Source organism: Elgaria multicarinata, chromosome 5 (assembly GCF_023053635.1).
Source record: "Elgaria multicarinata webbii isolate HBS135686 ecotype San Diego chromosome 5, rElgMul1.1.pri, whole genome shotgun sequence".
In the NCBI taxonomy this organism is placed as follows: domain Eukaryota; kingdom Metazoa; phylum Chordata; class Lepidosauria; order Squamata; family Anguidae; genus Elgaria; species Elgaria multicarinata.
In genome coordinates this window covers 84,114,736-84,132,155 of record NC_086175.1, presented here as the reverse complement: position 1 = coordinate 84,132,155, position 17,420 = coordinate 84,114,736, and the positions used below count along the sequence as shown (strand labels likewise).

General features: G+C 38.5%; 1 protein-coding gene across 5 annotated transcripts in view; it reads right to left on the bottom strand.

Annotated features, from left to right (window-relative positions):
• The window catches only part of ROBO2 (roundabout guidance receptor 2), a 523,934-nt gene that overhangs the window by 48,611 nt on the left and 457,903 nt on the right, over nucleotides 1–17,420 (bottom strand). For 3 of the 5 annotated variants that reach the window (XM_063126764.1, XM_063126760.1, XM_063126761.1), the window contains 5 exons: nucleotides 13,617–13,898; nucleotides 13,140–13,265; nucleotides 11,262–11,418; nucleotides 7,217–7,477; nucleotides 3,896–4,104 (listed from right to left, as the gene is read on the bottom strand). In XM_063126764.1, coding sequence (XP_062982834.1) covers nucleotides 3,896–4,104; nucleotides 7,217–7,477; nucleotides 11,262–11,418; nucleotides 13,140–13,265; nucleotides 13,617–13,898 — 1,035 coding nt within the window. The remainder of the gene's footprint in view (nucleotides 1–3,895; nucleotides 4,105–7,216; nucleotides 7,478–11,261; nucleotides 11,419–13,139; nucleotides 13,266–13,616; nucleotides 13,899–17,420) is intronic. The other 2 variants (XM_063126765.1, XM_063126762.1) reach the window with 1 other exon arrangement.

Sequence of the window (17,420 nt, the reverse complement as noted above, 5' to 3'; positions counted from 1 at the left end):
GTAGCAAAAATCCACCTCACACTGCAAGTGAATCTTGCCTGCCGCATTCTTTGTCAACTAAATAAATGCTGAAATATGATGCATTTGAATGATCAGAGGCAAAGAATGAATAATCATATTGCAATTAAAATGAAAGTATTAAATTTAGTTATTGAAATCAGCAGAAATTAAGGAAAATGAGGGTTTTGTGTGGGGGTTGTGGGTGGAGGTGGATAACATACAGTCGTGTGAAAAAGAAAGTACACCCTCTTGGAATTGTATGATTTTACATATCAGGACATAATAACAATCATCTGTTCCTTAGCAGGTCTAAAAATTAGGTAAATACAAACTCAGATGATCAACAACACATGACATATTTCACTGTGTCATGATTTATTTAACAGAAATAAAGCCAAAATGGAGAAGCCGTGTGTGAAAAAGTAAGTACACCCTTACTGCTTCCATAGGAATGAAGATGCTAAGTAGCAGACAGGTGCTGCTAATCAAATGCCCGTGATTAATTGATTACCAGCAAGTATGACCACCTCTATAATTTGCTGTTCTGGAGCATTCAGGTGTGTGTTAACACAATGCAAAGGAGGAAAGACATCAGTAATGATCTTAGAGAAGCAATTGCTGCTGCCCATCAATCTGGGAAGGGTTAGAAGGCCATTTCCAAACAATTTAAAGTCCATCATTCTACAGTGAGAAAGATGATTCAAAAGTGGAAAACATTCAAGACTGTTGCCAATCTTCCCAGGGGAGGACGTCCCAGCAAAATTACCCCAAGGTCAGACCGTGCAATGCTCAGAGAAATTGCAAAAAACCCAAGAGTTACATCTCAGACTCTACAGGCCTCAGTGAGCATGTTAAATGTTAAAGTTCATGACAGTACAATTAGAAAAAGACTGAACAAGTATGGTTTGTTTGGAAGGGTTGCCAGGAGGAAGCCTCTTCTCTCTAAAAAGAACATGGCAGCACAGCTTAGGTTTGCAAAGTTGCATCTGAACAAACCATAAGACTTCTGGAACAATGTCCTTTGGACAGACGAGACCAAAGTGGAGATGTTTGGCCACAATGCACAGCACCACGTTTGGTGAAAACCAAACACAGCATATCAGCACAAACACCCCATACCAACTGTCAAGCACGGTGGTGGAGGGATGATGATTTGGGCTTGTTTTGCAGACACAGGACCTGGGAACCTTACAGTCATTGAGTCGACCATGAACTCCTCTGCATACCAAAGTATTCTAGAGTCAAATGTGAGGCCATCTGTCCGACAGCTAAAGCTTGGCTGAAATTGGGTCATGCAACAGGACAATGATCCCAAGCACACCAGCAAATCTACAACAGAATGGCTGAAAAAGAAAAGAATCAAGGTGTTGCAATGGCCCAGTCAAAGTCCAGACCTCAACCCAGTTGAAATGCTGTGGGGGGACCTTAAGAGAGCTGTGCATAAACAAATGCCCTCAAACTTCAATGAACTGAAGCAACGTTGTAAAGAAGAGTGGGCCAAAATTCCTCCACAACGATGTGAGAGACTGATAAAGTCATACAGAAAATGATTACTTCAAGGTATTGCTGCTAAAGGTGGTTCTACAAGCTATTGAATCATAAGGTGAACTTACTTTTTCACACATGGCTTCTCCATTTTGGCTTTATTTCTGTTAAATAAATCATGACACAGTGTAATATGTCATGTGTTGTTGTTCATCTGAGGTTATATTTACCTAATTTTTAGACCAGCTAAGGAACAGATGATTGTTATTATGTCCTGATATGTAAAATCATACAATTCCAAGAGGGTGTACTTTTTTCCCCACACAACTGTATATGACATACAGATCTGTAAATTTCACACATAGCTAGTAATGCTAGTGGGTAACTCTTCTTCCCCAGCTTGAACTTCAATACCATTATCCTTTGAAAAGATGCTTCAGATACATGTTTTCTTACTTGCACTTGATCTACATATCACTAATAAAAAAACAGGACACTATACTTTCCTACAGCTATTAAAGAAGAAAAAAGGGGACATGTAAGAGGATTTCTAAGCCAATTCATATATAAAGACTAAAGCTCAATAAGGATTGTACAATGTTGTTGCTGGGGTTTTTTGCCCCAAGCACAGCTCATAACCAAGTGGTAGCATTTTTTAAAGTATGGTAGTTTATGGTTTGCCTGAGCACAGGATTCATTTTCATTTTTGTGAACCGCCCAGAGAGCTCCGGCTATTGGGCGGTATAGAAATGTAATAAATAAATAAATAAAAAAAAATAAGCAATATACTTGTACATTTTTAGGAAGTCCAGAATGAAACTGACTTGTAGAAATGTAATTTTGCAAGATGTGCATTAAGAAAATAAAAACCTGTATCAACACTGATGTATTAAATACAAAGGGACAATATATAATAAGGTTTTTGTTTTTCGTTTTTAAAAAGATACATTAGCACTCTAAGACCTTCTTTGGATTGCTAGTGGAAAGCTTTGATAGAGACATTCAGAATTACAGTCTGAGGAGATTATGCTAGAGATTCCAGCAAATTCCAGCAAAGTGGCTTTTTTTTTTTTTTTGCGCTAATAAGCCAATCTTCGGAATTCAGAGATTTAAACCTATAAGTACAAGCCTTCACTGGGATCTGGATTTCAAATCACAGCAGTCAAGCTACAGTTCTTAAATCTTAATTAGCTTGGCAAGCAGTCTGGCCCCAGGGCACAGGGAAGGAAAACTGGAAAGTGGGATAAAGCACCACTTCCTTTAATTCCAGGAGAGAGAGAGAGAGAGAGAGAGAAAAGAGGGAAACAGAGGTACTGATGCTTCATTACTGTCATATTCCCACCTCTGACAATAGAAACTGCAATATGTTTTCATAGCTGTAGTGTTTAGATAGGGTCATAAAATACAGATTACAACTTGCAAGGCAGACAGAAAGAAGGCAAACATGAAATGAAACTTCATTAATATGTCTTCAGTGAGCAGAAATATCTTGAAAATATATTCAGAAATTAGTACTGTCGCATAAAGATCAACGATTGAAGAGATGTATAATATTTTTAATGAGCTATATAGACCATGCATGCTTGGGCTTCAATGGACCTCAGTCAACCTAGATACAGTACGTTAAATACAGGTGCAACATCAATTGAAACAAGAAGCCTAGAATGAGGTCATGACAAACATGTAAAAACATCACATTTTCACAAAATGAAATGGTTTATTACCAATTCATGCTGGGCAAGCTTAGTTTTTCAGGTTTAACTTTGATTATCCTATTTGTACCTTCTCTAGGCATACGAGGAATAAGGAACACAAAACCAAAAGATGTCTGATTAATTAAATGGTTTTTGGCTGAAAGGGAACAATGATTAAATCCAGCAATATGAAGTGAGCGGAAAATAAACGTGTCACCACATTTCTCTCCTTTGATTCAGCAACTAAATGTTCTGAGGTTATTCAGGAAAGCAGTCTTTTTACTTCCTTGTGTTCATCACGTTTAAACAGGCAAACAAATGAAAATAAAAATCAAGAAGCCTTTTATAGATAATGTCAGGTTTTCATGTTGGTCCTGAGATACAAAATATATCATTTTTTAAAGTCAACGTTCTTTTCTTCTACCCCCACCTCACGTGTAATAGACTTGCTTTCCCAGTAGAGTGAACTTTCCATGAAAGCTAGAATATAATTGAGTTTTCTTTCATGTCTTTAAAGCTTTTTAAAATTCATGAATTTTCTTATCATTTACAGCAAAGCATAAGCATTTTCAAATCCTTCTCTAACTGTTGTGCTTCATATTAACACATTTTAAATGCAACAGAAATAGAGCAGAATAAAATGCCCTTTAACATGTTATTTATGACATATTTTGCACATTAACATATGAGGTTTATTGTAAGTTTAGCTTGCCTACCTGTCACAGAGCTGTCTAGATTGTCCATGCTGGAGCCTGGAGTATGCTCCAGTCCTCTCAGTGGCCTTGTGATTTCTATAGCTTCTTCAATATCGTCCTCATCCTCATACTCCGGAATATCTGTTTCCAAATCTGATATTAGAGTTCCAGACACATATCCTAATGGTGGAACTGGGGTCTGGGGAGGCTGAGTATTGCTTTGACTGTGCCTAGAACAAAAAGAAAAAGGCACATGCTTAAACACATATCAGGAAATTTAAAAAGCCATGACAATGTAAAGCCCTTTAAAGTCCCATTTATTTTAACTGGTGAAATTTAAGCATGTTATATACCAGCCTGGCTGGGGAATGCTGGGAGTTGTAGGATTTTTCTCTGTCTAAATATGCATAGGATTGCACCCTTACTGACTCACGATCCACTCAGCTTGTCTACAGAGTTGTCAGATGGATGTGCTCAGGGCCAGGGCTTGACAAGGTATATAATAGTTCAAATTCCTGAGTGAAAAGTTTGTCAGGTGAGGGAACAGTTCCACCTTCGATGCTTGACATAAATGTGGATGCTAGACTAAGAGAAAGATGTTTGTGCTGATAACTGGGCTTCTGTTCTGAGGTCCTTTACTACATAGTTGCCTAGGACAGGAACGCTGCTTTCAAGCAAAGCTATCTCTAGGTCAAACTTCACACTGTGGTTTACAGATGATACACTAAAAAGGAGATTTTTGAATTCTTCCTTAATTGCAGATTTCTGATGATAATCTAGTTTGTATATGCTCATTCACAAATCAGCCCTGATAAAATGTTATAGCCCATTTATGGGGAAATATTACTATTTTTTAAGACAGTGTTTTTTCCTATGAGCATTGTGGAATCAGTGACTGTGGTGGATGGGTCCTTTGCATATCTGAACAATGTTATAACCACATAATTTGTTTCCAGAATTGACACTGTGGAATGCTTTAATCCTAGTTTCAAAATTGAGTTCGAAAAGACAGGCTAATTTCCATTGTTTAAGGATCAATCTACATGGATTTCTGCATATTCCCCAAATATGGTTTCTCTAGAATGTAACTGATTATAATCATCCTGCTCCATCTTATGGTTTTTTGTACTAGGAATTGCTTTCAATAATGTATCTTAAATGTGATTCTAGTATTTATATGTGAACCATATTCTATTCTGTTAAGCAGTATAGCAGTATCATAAATAAATAAATACCATGTAAACACGTTTCTGAATGCCAGGCTACTGCTACTTTAAAAGAGATGAAGAGTATCAACTTCAATCCCATCTATTATATTATTAAATTAACAGAAATGCATGTGGCTAGGGTCATTTGAGACAGTACTGTACCAAGGCACACTTAGTTTACTAGATATAATGTACATTGGGTACATAATTCTCTGTATAAAAAGCACAGATTACATAATGAGATTCATGATGCTAACGGACACCAAAAGTTGCACCTGGAGTTTGTATGCCACCACAGGAAGCATAACAGCTGCAAGGTACAGGCTGAAAGCATGCCAGGGCCTGCATCTGTGTCCTGCCTGGCACAATTAATTTAACCTAGACCCGAATTAGCTGATGCTTGGGCTTCTGGCTTGTTATATAAACAAGCTCTATCCCATGGAGGAGGTGGCCTAAGCACTCTGTCGATTGGCTGCAGCTTGCAAACGACGTTGGAGTACTGAAAATTGTCCAAGGAAAACAGCTGGCTTTGGCATCAGCAGAAAATTCATACAAGCCTCTTTGACCTAGAATAACTCTTCAGTGTAAGTTGTGGCCTTTGTATGTCAGGAAATATTCCCATTTTTTTCATTGGCACAATGCCATTCAGCAAGTAGTTTTACTTTACTTCACATTCTCAGTCATTTCTTGCCTTGCTGAAGTGGTACTGCTTTTAAAAGGGCCTTTCTACATGTTAAGAAATCTTCCAAAAGCTGGTGACTTTCTATTCTGTAAAGGAAGTCTTGTTTTGTTATTTCCAGTCCCTGAGAAGCTTTTCTCTCACAGTTGTGTCACTTTGGTATTTTGTTATTTTCCCTATGAATACCAAAACTAGTATTAATATAATTTCTGCTATGTATATTTTAAAACATCTTCTGGCATTACAGATGCATTGAAATTGGGAGGTTAAAATGTATCAATGCTACAACTTCACCAGGCATCATGGTGAAAATGGGATAAATCAAGTAACCTGCTCCCCCCATCCTCCCGTACTATTTTTAATAGTACGGACCTTACGATCATCTACAGGAGCCCTTCTCCGTGAGCCCCTGCCAAAGGAAGTGAGGCAGGTGGCTACTAGAAGGAGGGCTTTCTCCGCTGTGGCTCCCCAGAGAGGTCCGCCTGGCGCCTACACTGTATTGCTTTCATCGCCAGCTGAAGACCTTTTTATTCTCTCAGTATTTTAACACTTAATTTTAACTTAAATTTAAATTTTACTGTTCTAACTCTGTATTTTAATCTTATATCAATTTTGTTGCGTGGTTTTATCCTGGTTGTGCTTTTTATACTGTATTTTGTAATTGTGCTTTTAACATGTTGGTTGTTTTATTATGGTTTTAATTTTTGTGAACCGCCCAGAGAGCTTCGGCTATTGGGCGGTATAGAAATGTAATAAATAAATAAATGTCATTTCATCCTTAAGGTAGTAATGGACACAAGCCTGGTCTGAAAGAGTTTTATTACATAAAAGTAATTCTGGGGTTTCTTTACTAATATCTTTTGAAATACAGCAGGATTTTACCCCGGAAACCTAGATTTGTGGGCTTTAAAAAAAAAATCCTTTATCAAGATAAGTAACATTATAAGAAACTAATGGAAGACATTAATTAAACAAGATAAGTATAATTTCGTTTCATGTGCATGATTATAGATTAGTTTTTGTTAAGCTAAACTTTCCAGTAAGTATAGCTTATAGTGTAATAGTGCCTAGCTCACTAATTTTAATAACGTTTTAAATAGTAAAATTATCCTTAAGTGAAGAGACCTTGTATAAAAGCTAAATTGAACTGATATTAGAAACATTCATGTGTTTTTTTAAACATTGTTTTAACATATGATCAAGGAATGAGTTCAGTAAAATACATCACTGTGTACCTCTATTATGGGAGAAGATACAGATGTTGAACACCTCTCTTCTATACTGCTATTAGAAGTTAAGAAACCTTCTTTTCTTCAATAGCTAGCAATTTGGCAGGTGAAGCCTTTCCTGTCAACATGGGGACAGAATCCACATCTGCCAAAATCTCCTTGCTATTTAATATTACATACTTCTGGTGTATTAATTCCCTAAATACCAGGTCATTGCCACATTTACCATGCTTGCTTTGCTATATCAAACTGATAGGCCCTGGTCAGTTCATCAAGGTGGGCTTGAAGCATAGGTTGCATCTCCTCCCGTGGAGAGGGTGTTAGTGTTGCAGTGGACTGCTGTCCAAAAGAGATTGCAGGCGATGAAGCCACTCCTCGGACAGGAGGTGTAGGAACCCTGTCATCTTCTTCTTCAAGCTCATCCTCCATTCCCTGATGCAAGTATGTCTGGACCGGTAATGGTGGGCACCAACCATCACTGTCATACCTAGAATATACATTATTTCAGTTTAGGATCTGTCTCATCCATTTAAGCCACGAGGCTCCAAATATAATGTTATAAACAATGGACAATCCATCTTTTGTTTATTAGCACAACTAACCAACTTGAATAAGCCAAATAAAGCCTGGCTCCACAAAGGTCAGTCACAGATTTCCCCATTTATATCAGCAAAACCAAGATTTTACTTTTTTATCTTTTTGATAAAAGGGCAAAAAGAGCCCAATCAATATTGATTTCTAGTAAAAGCCCATTACTAAATTTCATTTCAAAATATATAATTTCTGCAAGCTAAAACGTAAAAATAGCAAAATTGGCATTTTCAGTACCATTTTCTACCTATACTATTGTTATTTATGTTAATGAATTCATACGATCTCTAATGTCAAATCTGTGCACTGTGGGTATAAGGGGCTGAACAAATTTTGTCAATTTGTCAACTGCTCTTTTTCTGGCAATCTAGTCATTGGCACACTTCCTTAAAAGCAAATTCAACTGAAGAAATGGGACTCACTTCTAAATAAATATGCTGCTTTGGACTGCAATAATGGAAAGTGAGAAACTAGACTAGAAAATTTGTTATAATAAAATACATATGTGGTATTCTGCTGTGAAATCCGGTACCATACCCAAGGCTGTGGATTTCTACGGAAAATCTATCCACCCTGGCCTAAATTGGCAGATCCAGCTAGTACCATTTATGAAATAAGCATGCATAGGATTTCACTATCTGTTTATACAGCAACTGTAGGCTAAAATATCTATAATAGAGAGAATCAAAAGTGGAAAGAAACATAACTCGTAGTGTTTGAAGTATTTGCTTTTTCAGAAGAATAAGCAAAATTTGTTGTAACTTTTGGCATAAAGAAGAAATATACATTAACATTTTTGCACTTACCCATACTATTCATATCCTATATCCACAAGTCAAGAACATATCTATGGCCATTTAACATTAAATGCTAGCAAACTTCTACAAAAAATTCTTGAATAGGGTTGAGCTCTTTCCTGTCCAAATAACTAAGAGCTCTTACCTGCCCAAATAACTTTTCCCTGCCCAATGATCCTCTCTCATCTGCTCTTTGCTCTACCACCAACCTTAGTTTTCAAGGGTCTTCAAGTGTTCCCTAGTGAGTATATATTTTCTTTTATTCCTTTAAATTGTTCTTTATATAGAGGGAATATAATGTCATGCTGAAACGTAAGGCTATTGTGCCATCTCTTTCTGGGACTATGACTCTGGTAATTATGCTTTTGTACATTCTTTTGGCTTTTGAATAAAAACCATGGTTGATTTGCTCAGCAGAACAAATATCTCTATTTGGAATGTTACAATTTGGACATTTGGACTCTAGCAACTACCCCATATTTTGGAATAAGAGAAGGCTGGTGGTAAGATGGAGAGCAAGCCACAGTATAGGGTACAGAGAAAGGAATGAAGGGTGATTTTTCTGGTGGCAGTTCTTTTCAGCCATGGTGGCTGAGTCAAACAAGAACGGCACATGGTGCCATGCACTATGCAGTACCAATGTCCTTCCCATCTCCTTTCAGGATTAGTCACTGACATCTGAATGCTCTGATCACACTCTGACCAGGTGGAAGGCCCTGCAGTGTGGTACTACCAGCTTTCCCTACTTCCCTGAATCTTGAATACTCCATACACAAATAACACAATATAAATATGAATTTGCACTTTTATTTCCACTGCACATTTTAACTCTTCCTTTTGTATTTATAAACCAAATAATTTACTACAATAAAATAGCAAAGCTTTATTCTCCTATGCAAAAAGTGCTGAATGTTTCCTAGGGGTCTAGCTTTTCAGGTTTAGTGTTCCTCTTATAAAGCTGTATTTTAAGAAAAACAGTAGTCATTATCAATGCAACATTTTAAATAACTTAAAAGTGTAATTTGAAAGACAAGCTAAACCAGAGTTGTGTGAAACGTGAAAGTATGCTGCCAGCATTACAGATTACTTAGCTTTAAATAACCAGTGTTGTCTTGGTGACAAACATAATTTTCTCAACCAAATAATAGATACTATACACAACTAAGAAGCTAAGACCTGTGTCACAAAGGTTTCTCTACAGATAATGCATCAATTTACCTGTCTTATTTATCAGTGTGCTGTCTTCAAAATATATGGAAGTTATTTGTCTTTTATTGCACATTTATCTGGGCTGAAAACAGCAAATACACTGAAATGTAGACACCTCCACCTTTTTAAAAAATAATAATAATTAAGGATTTTAATAAAATTTCCTATTCTTTCTTTGTACAGTCCCAATTCTGAAGTGCCTTCTTGGGGCAAATGTTTTAGGGACAAGTAGGACTTCTATTAGCAAAGCAGTTTCAGGACTGCAATCTACATTATGTAAGTTCAACTGGGAAAAACATTTTTATCATGCTGAACTTGATTCTTGAAATAAAAGAGAAATTATTGTTAACAAGGATGAATGAATGTTACATAGTGGAGTCAGACAGTTCACTTTTCATCCTGTTGTTTAGAATTGTACTAAAAGGGGGGAAATGGCCCATGATCCAGGGCATTCTGCATGTTCCATGTTTCAGATACACATTGGTTCTCTCCAAATTCTCCATTCCAATTATAATTATGTTTGCTGCATCTAAACCTACTTTGATGGATATCACAATTTTCTGTAGCTCCTTTAATGAGGAAATAAGTGAAAAGAGGGGGTCAGGGCAGAACTAGACATATTGGAGAAAATGCATGAATTCATCCCTATCATCTTTAATTTTTTTTCAAACAGGAAGGCCTTGATCCATGTTGGGGCAGTGGAGGGGGGTGGAATTGCAACCCTGGGACTCCTGATCTAGATTGGGACAATGAGGGAAGGGGGCTAACAGTACATTTGCCTAGTGTGGTGTAGTGGCTAAAGTGTTGGACTGGGAGTTGGGAGATCTGGGTTCTAGTCCCCACTCGGCCATGGAAACCCAGTGGGTGACTTTGGGCCAGTCACAGACTCTTAGCCCAACCTACCTCACAGGGTTGTTGTTGTGAGAATAAAATGGAGAGGAGGAGGATTATGTATGCTGCCTTGGGTTCCTTGAAGGAAAAAAAGGTGGGATATAAATGTAATAATAAATAAATTAATAAAAAAAATTCCAGCACAGGTAAAAAGCAGTTTGGGAAGATTTTCACCCATGGCCCCAATGCAGATTAGGGGCCTTAATGGCTAATATTTGTAAGAGTTTAAAGATGATGGAACTGCATTCACACACCTTTGAGGAGGTGGAAGAAGACAGAAAGGAATCAATTATCTTAGCCTTGATATTCGCTAAAAGGGAGGAAACGGTTGAAGTGACAAGCGGGTAGTAGCAAATTATTGTGTCCATTTTGGTTCTTATCAGAGGGATGGTCAGTTAAACTCATCTGGTTCAGGGAGACGGGATGCTTACCAGAGTGTCTAGAGATTCATTTATCAAACATTACTTGATAGGGGATGGGATGGGGTGGGGGGCTTCCACTCTTCTACCCTGTTCCTTCCAAGTCTCAAATTAATGCAGCACTACCGTGTTTCTCCACTCCCAGCATTGCTAAGGATTAGTAGAGTAAAATGTACTATTATGTATTTGAATGAAAGAAAGAGAAAGAGATAGCATATTCCACCGAAAAGAACATCTGGTCTACATACACCAATCCCTTCATATCCAAACAAGAGAATCAGATTGGTGCTTGGTCACATTACACAGCGTACTTGGGAGATACTGAAGTCCAAGTTGTGTCAAAAGAGGGAAAAAAATCCTTTACCCTGCTTCTTGCTGATCCAAACCATAGTGCTCTAGTTCTGTGCCTGGAAGAGGCTGTATTGGAGGGGGAGGAAGAGGAACGCTGGCCCAGTTAGACCCATTATTTTTCTGAGGTTTGGAAGTATTTTTGTTTTTCTTTTTCTTCCCTCCTTTCCCACCTGAAATCAAGACACATTATAGAAGTATGAAGAAACAAAGTTGAGTATTTACATTTCCTGAAAGAGCTCTGATTCCAGATGGCACACGCAAAGAGAGAGAGAGAGAGAGAGAGAGTATTTTTATCTTAGCAACATCAGCAGCAACATGTTATAGTTGTCATAAGGTTATAAATAATAATAGGGTGGAATGGAATTGAAAATAGTCTGTATAATTGCCTGGAATTACTTCTTTTTATTTCACACACTCCATACAGCCTAGTCACAATGAAGCATAAGCTGAATAAAAGTTAAAATGTACTTGCTGTATCAAAACTATATTTAATGATTTATTCAAGTCTGTTTTAAGCCTACATGCAGTCATTGTTAGAAAAAATAATAAAGCATGGCAAACTCTTTCAGATGGCAGATCTCAGTGTATTTATAATATTTTTTTGCATAATCTCCCTCTCTCTAGAACAGAGTTGCTAAGGACACAACCAAAAACTTTACTATTTAAGTTTATTTCTCTTTTTACTCAGAAGGCCAAGTGTAGCCATTTAAACCATGTAAATTGTAAATGCAACTGGTTCCTTACTAGAACAATATTGGGGCATTCAAGAGTATTGATAAACTCCTTTTTGTAATACTTTAAAATCTATCCAGTTTAGTGGTCTTTTTCCCCCATGAGAAAAAGCAGAGGACTGATGAAGGACTGGTTAAACAAAGAAACTAAATGAGGACTCAGTTAATATATTTAAAATTTGAGGGGAGAAATTCTGATAAAATAGTATGATACACAGTCATGGTTGTGTGCTTCACCCTGAGAAGGAAGAATGCAACAAGGCACACGGAAGGAAATAATTGTACAGGGGAACATTCCAGTAAGAGGGAGGAACTGAAGTTGTGCAAGGATTTGAGAGTTAAGGTATATAGGGAAATAAAGCAGACGATAAAGCACTAAAAACAAATGGATCTGGCATGGGTAAAATAGAAGTTATTAAAGTAGTTTCATACCAGATTTTTAAAATGTATTATTAAAATGGCATGATTTCACAATATAATTTAACACAGCCAAATTGCTGTAATTTCTAATACTAGGTGACCCACTTTTTCAATGGTATAGTGTAATATTTATAATACAGCATGCTTGCAGCATAATACCTATATATTATGTTTGTATGCAGCTCTGAAATTTTCAAACAACTACTGTCATAAGAAGCTTATCTTTCGATGCCAGTATATTGCTATGGATGGATGTCTTGATGTACAATAGAAATATTGTGAAGCCTCCCAGGAGTTGTGGGGTTCAGCAATGATACAACCAAAATATTAACCTCATCACGAAGCTCCTGAGAGAAAGCCAGTACTATAAAGTGAAGATTGATTTACGAATAAAGTCAGCATTGTGCCAGAAAAGTGAGAGTGTTACAAAATAAGATTTCCAATCATGCTGGAATATACTGGGTACAAAGGCTACAAATATTTTCTTATTATCTCTAAATGGGTTTCTTGTTCGGTTAGGGCAAATAATGCACACTGGTGTTTCTTTTCTTTATTGAAGGCATGGTTTTATAGACGATAGCAACATATTCACAGATGTCTAAATGGAAGGCACACTGCAATATTTGAACACAGACTCTTGGTGTAGCGATCACTCTTTCAAGGTTATAATTGGGAATGGAAAAAGCTGCTTACAAACATAAACACTTCTGACTCCTTACACATACTGTATTGAAACCAACCTGAGAGGCTGCCACTTCTTTCTGAGCTGTTGTGAGAGCTGGTGGTGCTGAAATCTTGTGACTGGTTGTGTGGCATTCTATTAGACAATCCCTCAGCCAATCGGTAGTCAGGGATGTAAAGTAAGGCTAAGGGTTAAAGGGCAAAGGTCACAGTGCCATCATGTGATTAGTTTATAGCACATGCACAACATGCAGTTAGCTAGTAAACAGCTGATGTGGTAGAGGACTGTGGAAAATCTTTAACCTAGTGTACCCTAATGGCAGCAGGGTGGAACGCAGGTAGGCTGGCAAATAATAAAGTGCACTGAAATTACAGCACAATAAAGTTAGTTGCATATGTTAAGGGTATAGGATACATGCAAGGTATATTATTATTAGGGGGAATGGGAACTAAGGGAGGACAAACTAGAATTCTATAACCATGCATCAAAAATTCTTACAAACAATTCTTATAAGAAAAATAAGAACTAGAATCACCATTGTTGCCTTTGCTCTGATCAGGTAGAGAGTAACCAAATCCCATTAGGTCACTTTTTTGCTGAATTGAACTTTTCCACTGGGGATCTGGTAAATCGACTGCCAATTCATGGATGCTGTTGGAATGCAGTATTTGCGTTGTGGCATATGGAGTTGCCTGTGTTATTTGGCTGGAACTATTGTAACTAGCTTTGGTAGTGAAGTCAATGCTGCTATAAATGGCTCCATCAGAAAGCATTGTGGCGGTTTTATCCCCTTGGCCGGGCACTGGAGGCAGTACATCTGTGATGAAAACAAGAGAATGAAACAAATTGGCACTACATGGAAACCTCAAACTACCCATATTTTAATATGAAAAACAAATGTTTCATTCTGTACGTTTGCATTTTAGCTGAGACAGGGTCCATGAGGCAATGAAGGGAAGATGATGTACAACCACTGCCTCGCTATCAGCATCTGTGACAAACTTTCCACTTGTCCTTCATGTCTCACTGCCTAAAACCATCTTTCCTCAATACCTTCAGCTGTGAAAGTGAATTTTGGAATATTTCTGACCTGAAGAATTTTTTCAATTGTTCATTTCATGTCAGAGCCAATGAAGCTGTCTGTGCTTCCAGGAAATGATGAAAGGAGTGATGACAAATCACAGGGGAAAAAACCCTCCTTCTGCTCACATCCCACCATCCCATGCACACCTTGTGAGCATTGCACAAAACTACTGAACAAACACTGAGGTAATCTTAAAAAAAACCATATTTTTCAAGGTATGTTGTGCTTTTTAAAAGCACCATCCAGTTTGATTTTTGAAGTTAAGCCAGATATTTCTTCATGACAGTAAAGAGAGAAATATCAATACATCATTTTGGAATGTGTCAGATTTTAGCAGTGTTAAAAAGAATTAAATGATCAGTCAATTATGTTGATACTAAACTGTTGAATATGAAAAACAGCTTCTCTGGGGGTGGTGGTAAATCTACACCTAAATTACAGATAAATTATACAATTTATTTATTTATTTATTTATTTCATATTTATACTGCCCAACAGCCTAAGCTCTTTGGGCAGTTTACAACTAAAACCATAAAATCCAGTTTAAAACTTTAAAATCACATAAAACCAGAATAAACTCCAGTCCAGGGAAGGCTTGTTTAAAAAGGAATGTTTTTAGAAGCCGTTTAAAAAATATATCATTTTTCGCTTCCCGAACTGCACGATGGGAGGTTTTCTAGAGGGTGGGTGCCGCTACAGAGAAGGCCCACTGTCAAGGTTCTTCACGATGGCATTCTCTTTGTCTGGGAATGACGAGAAGGGCCTCCTCTGAAGATTGCAAATGTTGCATGGGTGTATATAAGGGAAGGCGGTCTGCTAGGTATCCTGGTCCAAAGTTGTTTAGGGCTTTGTAAGATAATAACATAACCTTGTACATGGCTCAGTAGCTAACAGGAAGCCAGTGCAGTTCTTTTAACATTGGTTTTATGTGGGCAGAGCTAGGTGTCCCAGTGAGCACTGAAGCTGCTGCATTCTGCACAAGTTGCAGCTTCCGAACCACATACATTGGTAGCCCCACATAGAGCGCATTACAGTAGTCTAATCGTGAGGTACATGAATGACCGTGGCTAGGCTATCCCTGTCCAGGAATGGGCGCAGCTGACGTACCAACCAAAGTTGATAATGGGCACTCCAGGCCACTTGGATCTCCAGTGGCAAAGATGGGTCCAGTAGCACCCCCAGACTACAGACCTGCTCCTTTAGAGGGAGTGCAACCCCATCCAGAACAGGCAAACACCCTAATTCCTGGACCTGGGAACCACCAACCCACAAGGTCAGGATTCAGCCTCAGTTTATTGGGCCTCATCCAAGCAATAACTGTATCCAGGCGTTCAGAATGTACATGGCCTCTCCCAATTCAGATCTTACAGAGAAACAGAGCTGGGTGTCATCAGCGTACTGGTGACACTTTGCCCCAAATCTCCTGATGACTGCTCCCAACAGCTTCATATAGATGTTGAATAGCTTTGGGGATGGGATGGTGCCTTGTGGCATGCCACAGTTCAGCTGCCATGCAGCTGAAGTACAGTCACCAATGCTATTCTCTGGAGCTGACCCTGCAAGTAGGAGTCGAACCACTGTAGAACAGTGCCTCCAACTCCCAACTCACGAAGGTGGTCCAGGAGAATACCGTGGTCAATGGTATCAAAAGCCACTGAGAGAGAAGAAGTAACAGGGTCACACTACCCCTGTCTCTCTCTCAAAGAAGAGAGGCTGATTCTGTCACAAAGCCAGGCCTGAATCCAAAATACATAATATCTGGTAAGTTACTTGTGTGCTAAATCATGAAAATCATTTATCCATCTACCTAGCTAAATTAGAATGCAATGCTATGGGGCTTTCAATCATCCTATGCCTTGGCAGGCCAGGAGAAGCAACAGAGGATTTTCACCCCCTCCATTCTCCTCTGCGATATTTTATGCCAGACAGGTCTCTAAGATTGTCTATGTCCTGTTTTATGGGTCGTAAGTGCCTAGTCAGAGTCCAAGTAACACAGTCAATCTAGTCCAAAGCTGTATCGGAGGGATAAGAGACAGAGGTGTCATCAAGGTCAATCCAGGGGAAAGGAGCTAGGAGGTCGAGGAGCCAAACATCAAGCCCATCAGGGTGGTCCAAGACAGTTGTCCAGAAGTAAGCTGAGGGTCCAATAATCAGTTTCTTCATGGACTAACACCAGAAATCCAGATAGCAGTCTTCAGCACTGTAGAGCTGGGTTGAGGCCAATTTATAGCCAGCTGTTAATCAGGCCCAGCTGCCTCGTTAGAGCCACATGGAGTATTTAAGCGGCCTTCATTCTGTGCTCAGGTTTGCCCACTGGAACACACTGCTTTCCATGCCTCTCCTCTTTTCCAATGTTGGCCCTCCGACCTCAGGAAAGGGATCTGCCACAGAGCTTTCCATGGCAGCTGAGAGGGGTTGGGGGTGGAAGAGGTGGGGGAAATCTCCACTCAGATTTCTGCCTATAGCCTTATAGGGGGAAATCCCCAGCATCCTATGGACCCTCAGATGCTCTCTAGGAATCATGGGAACACACTCTAAATAATTTGAATACGTTGATGTGCTGAAGAATTGATCATATTTTATCATAGTGGCAATTGCTGGAACCATGGAAAGTTCAAGAAGTCAAACGTTCCTCACTAATGAAAACATACCAGTTGCATAAGGTTTAATGCAGGAAGCTTTGAACTCTTTAAATAGACAAACTGAAAAGTGAAGTGCATACATTTATCTTTTTGAGACTCAATGCTTTATAGAATGCTGTTTTTACAGACTTTATTTATTATTTATTAATTAAAATATTTTTAACTGCCCTTCATCCTTGCAGTTACAAGGGCAATTTATTTATTTATTTATTGCACTTATATACCGCTCCATAGCCAGGGCTCTCTGCGCGGTTTACAGAAATTCTAAAATTGAGATAAAAACAAGTATACAAAATTTAAAATTCTAAAACATAGAACATACACACATAAAGCATTAAAAACCGTTAAAAAACTAAACATGTGGGTGATTAAGATGTGCCGCCATATGCCTGGGCAAAGAGGAAAGTCTTAACCTGGCACTGGAAAGATAGCAGCGTTGGTGCCAGGCGAGCCTCATCAGGGAGATCATTCCATAGTCTGGGGGCCACCATCGAAAAGGCCCTGTCCCTCATTGCCACACACCGAGCCTCTCTCGGAGTAGGCACCCAAAGGAGGACCTTAGATGTTGAACATAGTGACCGGGTATATTCAAATTGGGAGAGGCGTTCCGTCA